General features: G+C 50.6%; 1 protein-coding gene across 7 annotated transcripts in view; it reads right to left on the minus strand.

Annotated features, from left to right (window-relative positions):
* Positions 1-19,297, minus strand: part of LOC144132500 (cytochrome P450 2J1-like) — a 139,978-nt gene that overhangs the window by 74,699 nt on the left and 45,982 nt on the right. For 6 of the 7 annotated variants that reach the window (XM_077664960.1, XM_077664961.1, XM_077664959.1 and 3 more), the window contains 3 exons: positions 18,792-18,898; positions 15,557-15,861; positions 85-197 (listed from right to left, as the gene is read on the minus strand). In XM_077664960.1, coding sequence (XP_077521086.1) covers positions 85-197; positions 15,557-15,861; positions 18,792-18,898 — 525 coding nt within the window. The remainder of the gene's footprint in view (positions 1-84; positions 198-15,556; positions 15,862-18,791; positions 18,899-19,297) is intronic. The other variant, XM_077664964.1, reaches the window with a different exon arrangement.

A 19,297-nucleotide genomic window follows, 5' to 3' on the forward strand; every position in this document is an offset into this window, starting at 1 on the left:
GAGAGACATTACTAAGACTACGTGAACACAGTTTCCCGAGTACTTTCGCACTCCCAAGTTTTGTAAATGATTTGTGATACTCACTATTAAAAGCAAAGCTGTCTTGATCGCACGTTATCTTGTTCTGCGATAAGTATTTTTCGATGAAGCAGCGGCTGCCAGCGTTCGAATTTCCCGTGTGACAGTGGATCTGCTGTCTGTAAAAAGAATCACAGTGTAGTTTTGTCCTCATGAGATTTACGAACATCGTTTCATGCAGTTGTCAGGTTTGTTCCAATCGTTATTAGTTTCAATCTGCTGGCGCTCTTTTCTGCATTGAAGATTTCTTAAAAGCATTCATGCACGCTAAGAGGAAAGCAAGCATTTCCAAAGTCTCCAGTGAAACAACAAAGCTGTTATAAATGTTTACAGAGGAGAATTGCGAAAAAAGAAAAAAATAATTTTAAACTTTATTAACATATTCTCCTGCGCCTGAAATGATATGCTTTGAGCGTAAGCGAGCCTCAGCAGAGGAACATAAACGGCACAACTCTTATTACACTTTGTTTAGTGAAGATGTTAGTAAAATATTGGGGAAACTTAGGCGGGAACGAACTCTAATTTTTTTCACACAAGACGTGCTTACCTACCTTCATCATGCTTTGTTTTTACTCTTGTAACAACTACAGTACATTTGTTTGAGGTTTCAGGTGGCCTGTGACGCTAATAAATTAGTTTTTTTCACAAGCGGCCTTCGGATAACAACTCAGAGCATTACGTGTGAATACCATGAAACATTATTTTCCGTCTTCAGTATGCCTAACTGTTAAAGCCAGTTAACCAGATCTTTACTTTCTTGACATTAAATTGCTATAACCATGTTATGTTGGATAACTGCACGTCTTCGCATCGATATGTCCACTGTCTGCTATAAAACTTTGGCTCCGAAATGAAACAAAGGAGAAGGCCATATGTAATTGTCGTCCTTGTCACACCCGATGTCTTGCAGGTGCATTTTGGGTTTACAATGCTCAGCGGTAACAGCCGTGCAGCCGTACAGGAGAATGCGAAGAAAAGAGCACTAGGAAGCGTCTTCTATAAGGGTACTCTAGGGTACGGTTTGAAGCCGGCGAAAACGAAGTCCTCACGACGCTTCACGATGTCCGCAAAGCAAGCTTTATCTGTCCACACACAAAGGTGACAAAACGGTGGGAAAGGTGGTCTTACGTCGAAAACTGAGCTGAGCCTAGTTAGGTAAGCATTACTATTTAATGCGCTCACAAAGTTAACAAGGGAGGAGAAAGCTCTGTGCACCTTGTCAGCAAACCGGGACGAAGAGAGACACTAATACGGAGAATGCGAGAAACTGTTTCCTTAATCACGAAATACCTCTTTAATACATGGAGGAAGCACGTGAACGGTGGCTAAAACGTCGAATAAACACATTAGTGCGATATCCTTTAAGTTGTCTCACAAAAACTTCAGGCTTCTCCGTAACAAAATTTCTTGTTTGGTCGAGAGAGGTCACGTGACCTTGTGACGGAATCACAACCTGCCCACTAGATTGTGAGCAAACGGCCCACCGCACCAGGCAGCGGCTAAATTTATGATTGACCAAGAGAGGTCACCTGACCTTGTGCCACAATCACAAACTGGCCACCATCGCGCGTGACAACCAGCCCGCCCGGTTATGAGCCACCTGCCACCAGTGGTACATGGCAGTGAAACTAATTCATATGAATTCAATGCAATTGCCACCCGATCGGCTCACGTGGGGCTGCGCATGATCCTTACGAGAGCTCGTGAAAAGCAACATAGGACTCACAAGCCCTCACAAGGGGGCCGTGCTTAAAGCAGCCACTTGGGACAGTGGCGCATCGCTTAACCGGTGAATCACTGCGCGAGTAGTAATGAAAGGACTCCCTGCGATCTAATAATGCCGTTGACGGGGTCGTGACGTCATCGACACCGAGCGACGACAAGTGGAAGAATCATAGTGCACCACCAAATTTGAAAATCTGAGGACCCCCAAGATTTGGAAGTTGGCATACCATATTTGAACAGCGCAATGAAACAATGGCTAAGCAAGAAATACGCACACAAACAAAACGCTGTGCTATTTCTTGCTTATTCCGCGCTTCTTCGCGCTTGTCAAGCATGCTAACTGTTCACCAACTCGCCCTGTTGTCGGTTATACTCAAATTGGCCTCGCCTCAAAATTTCAAATGGCCCCCAGAATTTTGGAAGTGGGCCTACCCCAGAAAATGAAGTAAGGTTGTGCAGCGCAACCTCAAATAAAGATGAAGCGGTGGACTCCCGCACGTTAGAACGCTCGCAACCATGGCCTCAGCCGGACGATGCCGCTACTGCTCCACCAATCACTACGTCGCCAAGTATAATAAATGTGGCCGGGGTCGTCTCCTAGGCAACCTCCACAGTGCATCAATTGCAGGATTCAATTTCATTAGTTGGTCGGATTAGTATTATCTCATATAATAATCTAATGCTATATATGCGAACAGTTGAGGTGATGACTCATGCATATCATATAATAATAATGGAACCGGTTCCAAACACGAGTTTTGGCGGGAAAATTTCAGGACCATTAGACACTCATTGTAGAAACCATAGCAGGCAACCTAAATGCTGTCGCATTTTCTTACTTAAGATGTGCTAAATTGTAAACAAGGCGCCCAACTTTTCGAAGAGGTCAGCAATAAAATTGCAATAAGGAAGGTTGTCAGCCAAGGGGACATGATCTCGTCAATGCTATCATCGCCTTTATACATGAGGTATTCAGAGACCTGGGTTGTGAACACTAAGGAATAAGACTTAATGAAGAATATTTAAGTAATGTGGGATTCATCTGAGGTGGGTTTAAAGATTAACATGGAGAAAACCGAAGTAATGTTCAACAGTCTAGCAATGCAACAGCACAATTCAAAATTGGTAACGAGGTACTGGAGGTGGTCAGGGCAGTAGTTACCGCAGATCGGGATTATGAGAGGGATATAGCTAGAAGAATAAGCATAGGGTGGAGCGCATATGGCAGGCTCTCTTAGGTCATAGATGGCAGTTTACCATATCCCTCAAGGGGAAAGTACACAACAGCTGTATATTACTGGCACTCACCCATGGGGCAGAAAAGTGGGGGTTAACGAGAAGGGTTCAGGTTAAGGCCAACGCAGCGAGCTATGGGAAGAAAAATGATAGGTATGTAAGAGTGGTTTATTTGGTGACGCTGTGGACGATGAAAGCAGCGGTGGTTCGCCGCCGGTGAGGCTGAGCAGGGTCTCGCTCAGAGCAATGGCAGTGCGGCTCGGCTAATGCCCATCTTTTTCTTCACAATGGCCTCGGGGAGAAAAGGAGCCACACTGGCGGCTAAAGGTGCCTACAATACACAAGGTCGTAGTACGACTTTAAGCGTTGAACATGCACAGTCCCGCAGCCATGGCAGCGGAGATCTGCAGACGGCGTTAGTGGCTCAATAATGTATCTGACAGGGTATGCGCCGTCAAGGGCGCGGTAGCGGTCATGATATTTAGAAATAAGTTTCTTGGAGAGGCCGGGAGTACTGGAGGGTATCCGCAGCCACATGGGAACCATGTGGGAAGGATAGCACCATCTCATCTTCGTCATGGCGGTGTTTGTGGCGTCCCTGAGTTTTTGTCGTGAGCGACCTTGCGATCTGGTGGCAGTGTTCGGCGTGCTGGGCAGCTTGAGAGACAGTTGTACACTCAGATGTGGCAGGGCGGTAGGGAGGAATTGTGTCGATGGGAGCGGATGGATGCCGGTCGTAAAGCAGGAAAATCTTAAAGCAGAAAGAAAGCGAGAAGCCGGTGATGGATTGTGTAGCAGTGCTATAGGCGTACTTTATAATAGGGGATAACAAGGTCCCAGTTGGTGTTGTTGCCAGCCACGTACATGGCCAGGATGTCATCTGGGTGCGATTAAAGCGTTCGGATAGGCAAATTGGTTGTGGATGGTAGGCGGTGCAGGTCCGATGAATTATATTACACTAGGCGAGCAGAGCTTAAACGACGCCAGACAAGAATACGCGCCCTCTGCCACTGAGCAGTTCATGAAGAGCACCGTGGAGAAGAATAAAACCCTGCAGAATGAACGACGCCACATCACGAGCTGCCGTAGCAGGGAGCGCTGCGGTCTCAGCATGCTTGATCAGGTGATCAACTGCAACAATGACCCAGCGGTTGTCAGTGGCGGTGTAAGGTAGAGGGCCGCGTAAATAGATTCCAACGCGGTCGAAGGGACGAGACGGACAGGGTAGCGGTTGCAACTCACCAGCGCGCGATAAGGCGGTTGCTTACGGCGTTGGCAGGCCGGGCACAAGCGGACGTACGTACTTGAGTATGAAGTTGTACATGCCGCACCAGTAGAACCTGAAACGGATGCGAGTGTAAGTCTTTAATACTCCGGCATGACCGCATTGTGGGTCAGCGTGGAAACAGTTGCAGATTTTGGAGCGTAGGTGACAAGGAATGACGATAAGCCATTTGCATCCATCATGGTTGTGGTTACGCCGATAAAGGAGGTTATCTTGAATGAAAAAATTTGAAGCTTGGCGGCGAAGGGTGCGGGATGCCGGAACCGTGGATGGGTCGGAGAGAAAGTAGAGAAGAGAGGAAATCCTAAGATATTTACGCTTCTCTGAAGGCATGCCGCTGATGGTGAGCGAAGGCGCAGTGGCTTCGCGGGTAAAGATGCTGGCAATCTCGGCCGATAGAGGGGAGCGTGAGAAGGCTTAGCGTCCTGATGCTTGCGGCCCGACCGCTAGACGACTCTTATGGCATATTTCTAGAGGCGGAGAGCCTATCGAGCCAGGCGGCCGGAGGAATTTTTTGACGATGAAAGCCAACAAAGTGTATGTTGGTCCGTGACCACGTCGAAAGGACGCCCATAGAGGTAACGGCGAAACTTGCCGAGGGCCCAGACAACGGCCGAGCACTCTTCTTCCGTTACAGAGTAGTTGGACTCGGCTTTAGTCAGGGTGCGGCTGGCGTAAGCAACTTCATATTCGTCGCATCCAGATTTGCGCTGAGTGAGCACAGAACCGAGCCAAATACGACTGTTTACTTCGGTTGGAGCTTGCGGGTCAGAGTGGCGCAGGATTGGCAGCGCCGTGAGGAGATTGCGCAAGGTGTTGTAGGCATTCATGCATGCAGGCGACCGACTCGAGAAATCCACGTTACTGCCAAGGAGCTCAGTTAACGGGGCAAATATCGCTGCAAAGTTCCGAATTAAACGCCGAAAATAGGAAGCTGCGCAGTTCCTAGATCGAAGCACGTTATGGAAAAGCAGTCACAGCACAAAGTTTGGCGCTATCGGGATGGACACCCTCCTTTGACACAACGTGGCCTAGAATGGTCAATTCGCGAGCAGCAAAGCGACACGTATCTTAAGTTCAGCTGCAGGCCAGCGTCTGTCAGGCAGATCAGGACATGCTTGAGCCAAGGCAGATGAGTCTGGAAGTGTGGCGAAAAGACCACGACGTCGTCCAGATAGCACAGACGCGAATTACGATTCAGGCCGCGCAAAATAGTGTCCATCATGCGCTCGAAAGTAGCCGGAGCATCACAGAGGCCGAAAGGCATGACGTGAAATTCATAAAGCCGTCAGTGGTCACAAATGCGGTTTTTGGGCGATCGTCGGCTGCCATGGGGACCTGCCAGTACCCAGAGCGCAAATCGAGAGAAAAGAAGAGTTCCGCAACTTGCAGGCAGTCCAGAGCGTCATCAATACTTGAGAGAGCTTAAACGTCATTCCGTGTTATCTTATTGAGGCGGCGGTAATCAACGCAGGAACGAAGGGAGCCATCTTTCTTCTTCACGAGTTCCAAGTGTGAGGCCCAGGGACTGTGAAAGACCTGAATCACGCCGCTCTGAAGCATGGAGACAACCTGTTCCTGAATAAAATGCGCTCAGTGGCGCAGACACTTATGGGCGCTGACGCAGAGAGGCATAACCACCGGTGTCGATGTAATGGGCGACAGTCGACGTGCGGCTCAAAGCAGGTTGATGGGAATCGAAGGAGGAGCGAAACTGATGAAGCAGTGCAAGAAGTTGATTGCATTGAGGTGCAAGAAGGGTTGCGTCAATGGAACGAAGGAAAGCATCGGTAGGCGAAGTGCCGAGAGCGGTAACCGGCGGGCTGAGGCCGTTGACGGCGAGGGACGGTGGATTTTCATTCTCATCCGATGGAGAATGAAATCAATGGGCTGCACGGTTCCGAGACATTCACCGCGGCGCACAGCGGAGACATACGCAAACGTATTTGTCACAAGCAACGTGGTAAGGAGAGCTGACAGGGTGAGTACGGCGTAAAATAGGAGCAGTGACTTGAGGCGGATGGACGAGATGGCCTAAAAAGTACGGGTCTGTGGCGAAGAAAGTCACAAGTGATGGGCACAAGAACAGAAGAGCACGCAGCCAGGCCAACGTCTTCGGCAACGATGGCTTTGTGAGAAGAAGAATGGGCAGCGGCCGACGAGGAATCGCTGAGCGCAAAGAACTCTAGTTTAGCACGAGCACAATCGATAACGGCGTTATGTCCCGACAGGAAGACCCAACCAAAGATTATGTGACGAGAACACGCTGGCAAAATGACGAGTTCAGTTGCGTACTGAACGTCCTGCATCACGACTCGGGCAGTGCACATCACTAACAACTCAACAGACTGCGCGCTTGCCGTGCGCAGCGAGAATCCAGAAAGTGATATTGTACTTTTTCGCAAGGAATGGCAAAAGGTGGCAGCCATCGCAGAAACTGCAGCACCGGTATCGACGAGCGCCAGAACAGAATCACCCTCTACAAAAACTTCGATAAGATTGAGAGCAATAAGGCCTTGGACATTTCGCTGGCGGCGCAGTTGTCGCTTCAGGAACGGCGGCGTCTAGTTTTCCTCATGCGGTAGAGAGCGAGAGAGGGAGCGGCGACGCAGTGAGGGTAAGCGTTTGTTGGAGTAAGCGGAGCTGTCGGTATTGTTGTCTGTATTGCGGTCGCTGAGTATTGAGCTTGAGGAGGCCAGCAGCCAGCACCTCGGGGAGGTAGCGGGGATACTAGCATACGACGACGAAAAAGCTAGGTCACATACCAGGCAATCTGCAAGAATAAAAAAATGGGATGATTCTCGCCTGTACGCCAGAGATTTCCGATGGGGGGGTAGCGGTCGGAAAAAAGGCCGCGTCGGTTGAGAGGCCGGAGGCACAGGGGCTTGAGGGGGAGTAGCTGAGGAGCAGTTAGGTGGCCTCGGCCGTCCAAGGGCTTCAGCGTAGGTCAATGGACAGCGACAGGAGCAGGCTGCGGTGCTGGTGCAGCCGGCCTGGTCCGATGGAAGGGCTTCAGCCACATGTTTTTATTTATTTATTTATTTGAAAATCGGTGATGAGATGGCAAAGGTCGGACGCCAGGTATGGAGACGTCCCGGAGTGGGGTGACAGAAGAGAGAGTTGGCGAGCAACTTCCTCACGTGTGAAGTCTTTAAGCTATTGCGATAGCGCCGAATGGTCAGGTGCAGCAGACAAGCCATCCTGCGACTCGACGGACGCGACGGGCTGGCGAGTGAGGAGCCTCTGCTTGCACAACTCGTCGTAGCTTTGGCAGAGACTGAGAACTTCTAAAACGGTGCGGAGATCTCAAGGAAGCAGCATTGGAAATGTGTTCTGCTCGATACCCTTCATAATAAGCTTGATTTTGTTAGCGTCGGACGTCTGGGCGTTGACGCTCGAGCACAGGTTGACCATATCTTCGATGTAGCTCGTAAAGGTATAGCCCGAATGCTGCGAACGTTACCGCAAGCGTTGCTCGGCACGCAGCTTTCGGACAGCGGGACGATCGAACTCTTCGAAGAGGTTGCTTTCGAAGGTGGCTCACGTGGTGAGGTCTCCTTCATGGTTGAAATACCACAGGTTCGCAACCCCGGTCAAATAGAAGATGACGTGAATCAATTTCGTAGCGTCGTCCCAGTTGTACATGCTCACTGGCTCGTAGAACGTGACCCCGTCTTCTGCATCGTGGTCGTCAGTCGCGCTGAAGAGGACGGGGTCCCGCTGGCGGAGGGCGGAGGGATTGAGTGAGTGAGTGAGTAAACGTTTATTAAAGAGAATGGTGGCTGAAGTCATGTGGGCGGGCCCTCTGTGCAGGGCTCCGGAGGTTTCTGCCGGCCTTCTGGCGATTAGAAGGAACGCTGCCTGGTCGTCGAGGCGTGCGCTGGTCAGCTTCATGTCCCACAGCTCCAGGGCCGCATTACGCTGCTGTAGATGGTGGGATTTTCGGGGTCATGTTCATGTGATATGTAGTTGGGTTTGGGCGTCGCCGCACCATGGACATCTGTCCTCGTAATGTGTTGGGTGTAGGCGACGTAAATAGTGTAGGCTGCGATAGGTGTTTGAAGATGCAGATACGGTCTCCGCAGCTGGCAAACGGCTGGGTGAATTGAGAAGACATGGGAGTGGCCCTTGCCGTGCAGTGGGCATAGTCAGGCTGTTGCTGCTGCTGCTGCTGATGATGATATGTTCTTGGCGTTAATCGCTACGGACGCGTTTCCCCGCGCTTAAAATGCAGGTTTCTTATGAAAATGATTGTTTGTTCGCTCTCTGTTCCTGAATGGCCTACCTCGGCCTCGGTTTTTGGTGGGATTGCTCAGGGTCTTAACGAATGTGAAGTGGGCGAACGCTGCGGACCATCAAGCAGCCAGGGACGCTGAGTGCACTGGCCAGCTTGAAAAAGATGAGCAGCTGAGCGCGGTGTCCTGTCGAGCAGAAATAGCAGCAAGGACGCCGACCACGCTCTCAAGATCAAGGCAGAGAAGCAGTTGATGGTGGCGGCACGCGAAGTCGCGAAAGCAGAAACTAAGAGTGATCGCGCTACCCAAAATGTCAATGTAGATTGCTGATTTTAATTATCGTCTAAGGGTCTCTACAGTGGAGCAATTGCCGGCAGAACATTTCCAAGGCTAATTCCACCAATAGCAAACAACCACGTCAACCTCAGAAGCGTGCGTAGACGGCTCTTCCAGCTGCTAGTGGGCCAGAATAAGGAGTGCGACTAACACATTGTAGGGCACGTCTTAGAACATGCTACTCTGGTACAGGAAATAATCTTACTTTTACATTAACTCTGGACCACGATATACGCTGTGTAAGACATACAATTGGGGTTTGCTGCTCCAGCGGCCAGTGCCGCCGGAGGAAGGAAGGCCTCAGACGTTGCTGGCACATACCCACTACGGAGGAGAAAAAGCTGAAGAAGACGAAGTTGACGCAGTTCAGTTTGCGAAGAAGACGAAGCTGACGCTGTCGAACTTTTGGCTTGGAGCTATGCTGTGTCGACAAAGATTTTGCCGGTCCACATTTCTTGTGCGTCTGATTTGCGTCTTTACATTTGGTGGAGGTGCTGCCTGTTCCCACCCTGGAGCTACAGACCTTACGGATCTACGGACCTGAAGATCTACACACCTTACCAGCCTCTACCACGATGACTGACACCCAGCCCCAGCCTGGCTCCACTGTTCCCGCCGCCGTCGTCTGTTCTGGTCTCGTGCGTCAGCGCGACCCTGCGATCTTCAGCGGCACGGACGACACCGACGTCGAAGACTGGCTAGCCTCCTATGAACGCGTAAGCGCCTATAATAATTGGGACGACAGCGTCAAGCTGACAAACGTCATCTTTTATCTGACCGACGTCGCCAATTTATGGTTTCGCAACCACGAAGCCGATTTTTCTACCTGGGCGGCCCTCAAAACCAGCCTTACCGATGCCTTCGGCCGCCCCGCTGTCCGAAAACTTCGTGCCGAACAACGGTTGCGAAGTCGGGCCCAGCAGAGCGGCGAGAATTTAACAAGCTATATCGAGGATGTCGTTGATTTATGCAAGCGTCTGAATCCATCCATGAGCGGAGCGGACAAAATCAAACGCATTCTTAAAGGGATTGAGGACGATGCATTTCAGATATTAATGTCCAAAAATCCTCAAACCATCTCCGACGTCGTTTCTTTGTGTCAGAGCTATGACGAGCTCCGGAAACAGCGTCTTGTCACCCGCCGTACCATTTGCCCGGACGGCACCCTTTTGAGTTTGGGTGTCGGCGGTCCTGCTCACGATCAGTCGACCCTTCTTCGCAGATCCAACAGTTTGTGCGAGAGGAGGTTGCCCGCCAGCTATCGCTGGTTACCTGCCCACCCGCTCCAACGCCAACGCTGTCGCCTTCCATTCAGCGTGTCATCCAGGAGCAGGTTGCAGAGGTCCTGCCGCCCGCTAATCCACCTCCTGTAGTCACTGCACCGCTGACCTATGCTGAAGCTGTCGTCCAGCCACGACCTCAGCCGGTTGTTCCTGCATATGCACCACCTTGCACCGTCTTTCCTGACCAGCCGCTCGCTCCTACAATGCCTCACCCTCACCGGCCTTTGCCTCGCACCGCTCCACGCCCTCTGAATGCGCGGCGCACGCAAGATAACCGCCCGATTTGCTATACTTGCGGCCTCGCTGGTCATGTGGCCCGTTGGTGCCGCACCCACGGATCCCGTCCTCACGACTACGGGCGAGCGCCGACGTACGACGTTCCCGTGCCCTCCGCACCTGACTCTTCTCATCTGCCCCAGCATCCCTCTACTTATCGCTCCGACTCCTACCACCGAACCCCCCGGTCGCCGTCTGCTTGCCGCCGTTCGGTCTCTCCTATGCGCCGCCAGTCGCCAGCCCCCCCCCCCCCCCCCCCCCCCCATGCGGAAAACTAGGCACCGCAGTTCCAAAGGCAAGAACTGCGCCGTCACCGACCGTCTCAAGCCCTATTTCCGCTCCTGTGAACATTATTGAAGTGCTGGTTGAAGGTGTTCCTGTTCATGCGCTCATTGACACTGGTGCTGCCGTTTCCATCATTAGCCGCAACTTGTGCCGCAAACTAAAAAAAAGTGACGACGCCGCTTTCTGAAATTTCCCTTCGAACCGCCAGCGCTGACCCAATTCGACCTCTCGCAGCGTGCACCGCTCGCCTCATCATCCAAGGCCTCTCCTACACCACTGAGTTCTTTGTTCTTGCCCGCTCCTTTCACGACATCATCCTCGGTTGGGACTTTCTGTTGACGTGAAAAAACGAGCGAGAAAAGACGCAAGACCAGAGGAAGACGCACACAGACTGTCGCCGGCGACAGTCTGTGTGCGTCTTCCTCTGGTCTTGCGTCTTTTCTCGCTCGTTTTTTCACGTCAACATGTACCAACTCGCCCAACAATTCACGCTTCTGGACTTTCTGTCCGCGCATCACGCAATCATCGACTGTGCACGTGCTCAAATTGATTTGTCGCCACTGTGTGACGCTCTTGTGGACGCCTCCCCTGCTACTGCCGCGCATATTCTCGCCACAGACGACACCGACGTGCCGGCTTTCTCTTCTGTTCTTGTGCCCCTTACTTGTGCTGCACTCTCTGACGCTACTGTCCTTTTTTCGCCCTCATCCCTTTGTGCGCACCGCAAATCTCTCATGCTCCCGCATGCTGTGCTCACAATATCTGGTGGTTGTAGCGCCCTGTACGTTGCGAACCCGTTGCCTATCCCGACCACTTTATTTCGGGGAGAAGCGCTTGTCACGATTGATGTCATCGATCTCGACGACGCTTCACCTGTTTCGGATGACCCCCCCCCCCCCCCCCCGCGTATGACATCAATGCCCTCACTCCTCCCATCGTCGCAACCGATCAGACCTCACCCGACCGGCTTGCCGATTCCGTCGACGCCGCTCTGCCACCTCTCCAACGCTCCCAGCTTGTCGCCTTGCTTCAGCGCTTCCCCGCGTCCTTCGATTCTCGTCAAGACACCTTGGGTCGTGCAACAGCGGTTCGCCATCATATCGACACTGGAACACATCGACCTTTGCGCCAGCACCCTTACCGCGTCTCCTCCGCTGAGCGCCGCATAATTGATGATCAGGTGAGCAACATGCTACACCGTGGAGTGATCCAGCCCTCTCACAGCCCGTGGGCTTCTCCCGTTTTACTCGTCAAGAAAAAGGACGGTTCCATTAGATTCTGCGTCGACTACTGCCGGCTAAACAGAATTACTCGGAAAGACGTCTACCCCCTGCCTCGTATAGATGACGCGCTTGACTGCCTGCAGGGGGCAGAGTACTTTTCGTTAGATCTGCGCTCTGGATACTGGCAGGTCCCGATGGCCGAAGCTGATCGCCCGAAAACAGCTTTCATCACACCTGATGGGCTGTATGAATTTAATGTGATACCTTTCGGTCTCTGCAACGCGCCTGCAACTTTCGAGCGCATGATGGACAACATCCTACGCGGGCCGAAATGGCAAACATACCTCTGCTACTTGGGCGATGTTGTCGTATTCTCCCCGGATTTTCCGTATCATCTTCTTCGTCTTGAGAGTGTCCTTCAGTGTCTCAGTGACGCTGGCCGGCAGCTTAATTTGAAGAAGTGTCACTTTGGCGCCCGACAGCTGACTATCTTAGGCCACGTCGTGTCCAAGGATGGTGTCCTCCCGGACCTTTCCAAGCTACGAGCAGTTGCTTATTTCCCGAAGCCCACATCCCAGAAAGGACTTACAAGCTTAATTGGACTTTGCTCGTACTTTCGTCGGTTCGTCAAGAATTTTGCTGCAATTATCGCCCCACTGACACAACTTCTCGCCGGCGGCCACGACTTACCGGCCTGGTCCACTGCATGCGACGAAGCTTTTGCCATGCTGCGCCATCTTCTCACCTCCCCTCCGATCTTGCGACATTTCGACCCTTCCGCCCCTACAGAACTCCACACGGACGCCAGCGGCATCGGTCTGGGTGCCGTTCTTGCTCAGCTGAAACCTGGCTTCAAGGAGTACGTCGTTGCTTACGCAAGCCGTGCACTCACAAAAGCGGAGACTAATTATTCCTTCAAGGAAAAAGAATGTTTGGCAATTATTTGGGCGATCACAAAATTTCGCCCTTACTTAAATGGGCGCCCGTTCACTGCCATCACAGATCACCATGCCCTTTGCTGGCTGTCGTCACTCAAGGATCCTTCCGGCCGCCTCGTTCGTTGGGCTCTCCGATTACAAGACTACGACATTCAGGTCATTTACCGCTCCGGACGCAAACACTCCGACGCTGACGCCCTCTCACGCTCCCCTGTGTCCTCTGAACTCGACCAACCCTCTATTTCCAGCCTCACGCCTTCTTTCAATACCATTGATATGACATCTGAGCAGCGCAGGGATCCTTGGATAGCTTCTATTCTCGATATCTTAGCCAACCGCTCTGCCAGCCCCCCTTCTAGAGCACTCCGTCGTCAAGCCCGTCACTTTGTCGTGCGTTACCAGCTGCTGTACTGTCGCAACTACCTACCAGATGGTCGCAAATGTCTGCTCGTGATTCCCCGGCATCTCCGCTCCGCTATTTGTGCCAGTTATCATGACGACCCGCAATGCGCTCATGCCGGCCTGCTGAAAACTTTTACCCGCCTACGTCTTCGGTATTATTGGCGAGGCATGTGCCGTTCTGCCCGTCAGTACATCCGCTCTTGCTTCGAAAGTCAGTGGCGCAAGGATCCACCACAGCACTCACTGGCTTCTCTGCAACCTTTACCTTGTCCGGCCCGCCCTTTCGACCGTGTTGGACTCGACATTTATGGCCCCCTTCCTAGCACTTCTGCTGGGCACCGTTGGATCATTGTCGCCATAGATCATCTCACGCGCTATGCGGAAAATTCCCCGTTACCAGCTGCAACGGCCTCCGACGTCGCCGGTTTCATACTTCAAAACATCATTCTTCGCCACGGTGCGCCTCAGGAATTGCTCAGCGACCGAGGTCGCGTCTTCTTGTCCGGCGTCCTGGAGGCCCTTCTTCGGGAGTGTCACATCGTCCACCGTACAACTTCATCTTACCATCCCCAGACGAACGGCATGACCGAGCGCTTTAAACGGACCCTCGGCGACATGATGGTCAAGTACATTTCATCCGATCACTCCAACTGGGACCGCATTCTACCATTCGTTACCTGTGCTTACAATTCAGCAATGAAAGCAACTACTGGTTTTTCCCCGTATTTTCTTCTCTACGGCCGGGAGCCATCTTCAATTATGGACACCATACTCCCTTACCGCCCAGATTCCTCCGAATTCACGACCGTCTCTCAAGCTGCTGCGCATGCCAAATAATGCCGTCAACTCGCCCGTTCCTTTACTGTCCACGATCAGTACCGTAAGAAAAGTGCCCGCGCCACTTCTACCTGTCTGCCGCCGGCTTACCTTCCTGACTCCTTAGTTTGGCTTTTGGTGCCCTCCTCCAACCCGGGCCTGTCAACAAAACTGCTAAGCAATACCACGGCCCCTATCGCGTAGTTTAGCAGACATCTCCAGTTAACTACCTCGTCGAGCCCCTCACGCCTTCGCCTGATCATCGGCGCCGCGGCCGAAAAATCGTCCACTTTGACCGCCTAAAACCCTACTACGACCCCGCTATCATCTCGTGCCCTTAGGCCGCCAGGATGGCGCCTTTTCTCCCCGGGGGTATTGTAAGACACACAATTGGGGTTTGCTGCTCCAGCGGCCAGTGCCGCCGAAGGAGAGAAAGCTGAAGAAGACGAAGCTTACGCAGTTCAGTTTGCGAAGAAGACGAAGCTAACGCTCTCGAACTCTTGGCTTGGAGCTACGCTGTGTCGACAAAGATTTTGCCTGTCCACATTTCTTGTGCGTCTGATTTGCGTCTTTACAGCTGCAAGTTATTGTAGCCTTGGAGGGATGTCGCCACGATGAAGAGGCTGGTCAGCTTGTAGGGCCAAATTATGTTGTGTTACCTCCTGTGGAGGAGGCGCAATGATGTACCGAAAGCTCGTGCTCAACACTAGCGCGTTTCATAGGCCAGTTTCGCAAGTAGCTTGTGTCCTGCGAGCGACTATTTTCATTGGATATCCAGCGCTGATAAACAAGGCAAGTGAGAGCTGTAGTCTGCGCCCTGGACGGGCAGAACTCGCCGGTCGTCGCTCGGTCTGTAGGGTGCAATCGAGCGGAGAAATTTGAGCCTTAACTCGCTGCCCAAAAGGAGACAACACTAAACAATTGACGGCACAGGCGGTAAATGCGGGCCTCCTGCCATGTGTGGCCTGCGTCCAGGGACGAGTAGGTTTCGTCCGTTACCGCACTACAAAGGAAGTTAGATGGTTATTTTTGTGAGGCAGATTTATTCTGTATTTGAGGAAAACCTCTTATCTTTACATGGCCAATTTTTTCACTGAGGGCTTATGGTTTTAGCGTCCGACGATTGTGGTATGATGGTACGGCGCGCACCAGGCTTCGATGGAGGGCACGAGTGGGGTGCTGAGGAAATTACCTAAATTTGCTGTAATTCAAGAACAGTGCCTGTGTGCAAGTACCCCAAGATATATATTGTGTAGTATGAGCACGTTTTTAAAATCCGGCTTAGTTGACTGGTATGCGCGCATCGATCGGGTTCTAATGCAATCCCGACGCACGGCTCGCGCACATTGAAAATCCGAAGAGCTAATATTTCCTGCTAGTTAAATTGGTCTTGTTCATTCGTTTATTACTACATGCCAGTGGATTGAACAAGCCTTACCTCACGAATGCCTCGATGGACTTCATAGTCTTGTGAACCGCTGACGCAGTCGTGAACGGCAGGCGTCTTGCCACTGCTATGAAGGCCGACGGCAGGAGCCACACCATGCTCTTCCTCCGGCTCGCCATGAATTCATCTCGGATAGACTTCACCAGTTCCTGGTGCTTGACGTGCCCAGAAGGATATCGGCGGCCGAAAAGCAGCACGCCTATGTTGTTGCATACGCTGGCGAGCACTAGTTGGAAGAGATCCAGGGGCTGACCTCCAGCCTCGGCTATGCGGATCATGAGTTGTTCGCATCCGTCCTGGGAATGAGCGTTTATCAGTTGATTAAAGTTAGGCAACGGAAGTGATGTTTTTTCTGTATGATAAACACTTTGCTTTTCGTCCTGCTTTCGGTTTTAACGATCTACCACGGGGGCCCCAGAAAAGCTCGACTGGTTTAAAATGAAGATTTATTTACATTTCGTACAATAGGCACTCAATTTCCTTCAGAGTAGAGCTGAGTTGAGTTGAGGTGTTGAATGCTACAGGTGGGATTACCCTTCATAGTACCCTCGCTTTAAAGAATACACTTATCAAATCTTTTTTATCGCTGTTTGAAGCATCTCTGGTAATAATTAAACTTGATGCTGTTGAATGCCTCCTGCGAAGCTGTTGTCACCTCCTCCGCTGTGGCAAATCTCTTTATTTTAATGTTTTTTTTCATTGGCAGGACTTAAAAAAAAATACAGGAGACGAGTTTCAGCGAATCGGTTGTGGGGAACAACAGTTCATCTCAGGGAAGCGAAATGCAGGGTCACAAAGTTATCTGAACCGGGCATTGCCGTGATGAAGAAGCCAATCAGGTGAAAATGGCAAGCGTTTTTTTTTCGCACCTTCTCTCAGTCGCCTAGAAATCTACAAGTAAAATTTTTTTATTCACGTCTGACCGGAAGCAGCGATTTCCCGGCCCACGATTCCTCTCACATAAAGAAAAAAACAACAGGCATTCTGCAGGCATTTGACTTCATTTGCCTTGCTTTCTTGGTCTCGGTGAATTGGCCGTCTTCCACTGGTTGGAAGCCTGTTTGCTTTGAGGGTCGTAACCATATACCACAACTTTCGACGCCCGTGATGACCTTAGAAAGAATGTTTGGCTTATATTCATTCTGATATTTCAAGCCTTGGCACAAAGGCAAGCGCGTACTGTTTGGTCCTGTGTGAGTAACTGAGGAACAAACCTCGCGGTAACTCGTATGTTGAAATCAAAAATCAAAATCCGCTGACAAGATCTCGAACTGACACCTGCTCTTTCTGAAGTCTCGTCAGTTGTGTAGCGACAATCCTTGTAGTTTCTTTTCGAACTTTTCCTATATTTTCGTCGGTGGAACTTGCTGAAGGGCGCCCAGAATTAAGGCGGTATTTAGCGAGTATTTATCCTCTTTTGTATCGCAAAAAAGTTAGATAACTTGAGACGGCTCTTGCGGACTCCATAAAGGGCGATTTATTTATTTCATGTTCTTGTGTGGCTGTTTGTCTAAACGGAAAAAAAAAATTTAAAACAGATTCGCTGTGCACTGTGGTAACAGCCTAGCTTCGCAAAAGGCGTTTAATTGCGTTCGCGGCACTGAACAACACAAGCCCGCACAACTTTCTACAACAATGTCCGCCTGGCTACTGACTCGCGACAGAGAGAACTAACTCCGCTAACTCAACTAACTCCGCTTAGTAGGGGGACGCTGATCTTGAATTATGAAGACCTCTTCGAAATCAGGCTGTTTTTTGGTTCCCCCTCTTATACGTACGCCACAATGAGTATTACTTTCAAAGTCTCATCGCTCACGATCGTCGTTAGATAAAAAGCAAGAAGGCTGAGAAATAAACCAGTTCTGCCTAGGCTTTTAATCCCAGCACCCTGGAGAGAGATATTTAGAAGTAATACTGCATCTACAAGTGGACACTTCCGTACGCGAGAAGGACACATTATACGTCATGAGGAGACACAACATGTTGACATGCAGATAGCTGCAAAAAATGGCTAGCAGTTTAGCATTGCTAAGCACGAATCATTGTGAAAAAGCATGGTGTTTTGTCCTAATTTTCAGGGTTGTGTAAGCCTACTCTGGGGGTGTCCCTGGTCGGTTTCAAACGTACGTGAACTCCACTGTAAAATTTTCGTGGGTGTGCTAAGCCCATTTTTGGGGTGTGCCAGGTCGATTCCGATCGTGGGCCATCTTGATTTAAAATTTTTATAAGGTGAGCCACGTAAATTTCGGGGTGGGCCAAGCCCATTTTTGAGTCGTGCCAGGTGTTTTCCAATAGTGGGCCACCATAATCTCAGGGGTGGGCCAAGGCCATTTTTGAAGGTGAGCCAATTCCATTTCCGTCTTCCATCCGAGCACACCCAGCTTCACCGGCGGTCAAATTCGGCCAAGGTCATTCCAAAGGCAAATTTTGAGTGGTCCATATATGGCTTATTTGGGCATGGGCACGTGGGGGACTTGCCTTACTGCCTCTCTGGAGTCCACCATTAAATTTTCGTTTATTTCTGCCAACGTTACTATAAGGTTAAACTTGGGGTGATGGGAGAAGGAAACCATGGCAGCCTGGTTATATTTGACAAAGACTGTGCATGCCGCCGACACCGAGGAGGAACGATGTGGGGCGCAACGATTCAGCACTGCGGACCCCCGAGACTGTCGGTGAAATTCGGGTTACAGGAGGAGTCCATCCTGTGAGCTTTTATTCTGCATTAAGCTGCACAGTTTTTATGAGTATCGAAGCCTGCCTTCTTTCTGCTGCTGTGAAAGAAAGAGACGGTGGCCCGCAACTGTAGTTTTTAATAGTCTGAATTCAGTTCTAAATTCACTGGGATTGTTTCGCACATTCTGAATTAATTTTTGCCACACCTAAAAACACTTGCGTCTCTGAGCTCAGAGCTCGATGTCGTCGGCTGGGCTGAAACGTTCCAAGACGTCGTAGGCTCGTAGGCTACAAGGCTTTCAACGAAGTTTGTAAATGAATTGAGCGCAGGGTACAGCAACTACGTGACGCTCACAAGTATATAACCCTCGCACAACTTTCGTGGTATAAACAAACCGTGAACGCTTTGGGACAAAAGAAATTAATGTTAACGTAAGAGAACCTCAGTCCCGAGTTGCTTGACCCATGGAATATACGAGTATTGGAAGATGGTGCTGGAAGAAACATTGTTAACTGGAATGGTGGAAAGAAGCAGCCGGGTGCTACTCACAGCAATTATCGATTGCATGCCTGACTTGCCGTATCCCAGTTCGCGAAGAAGCTTGAGTGAGAAGCGTCTATTCTCTTCCCACATCTCGCCTCCGTAAGCGGAGAATCCTGCAGACACACCAGGCTGGCATTCAGACCCGCACGAAGTTTTCATATACGTTCTGACTCGTAACAATCATTTTCATCTCAGGATGAACATGTGAGCCCAGTACATGGAAACATTTGAGCATGCTAGATTCTCTCAGCCTATTTCACTTTTACACCTGTTACGCAATTCAACATGAAAGCAAGGTACTCGCTGTATCTGCCATCCTGTCAAAATACTTTTAACGCTTAGCGCTTATAACACAACCAGGAGGTGGTAATTCCGGCATGGACAATAACAATTTCTTGTCTGTTCTCCTCTAAAGTGGACAAATAACAATATTTTTGAAGCCTTATGTTCATGAAATTAACTGTGGTCATGCTAAAACGAACTAAATCGCGACCGATTAATAACATAGAACG

The sequence above is a fragment of the Amblyomma americanum genome, chromosome 5 (assembly GCF_052857255.1).
Source record: "Amblyomma americanum isolate KBUSLIRL-KWMA chromosome 5, ASM5285725v1, whole genome shotgun sequence".
NCBI lineage: Eukaryota > Metazoa > Arthropoda > Arachnida > Ixodida > Ixodidae > Amblyomma > Amblyomma americanum.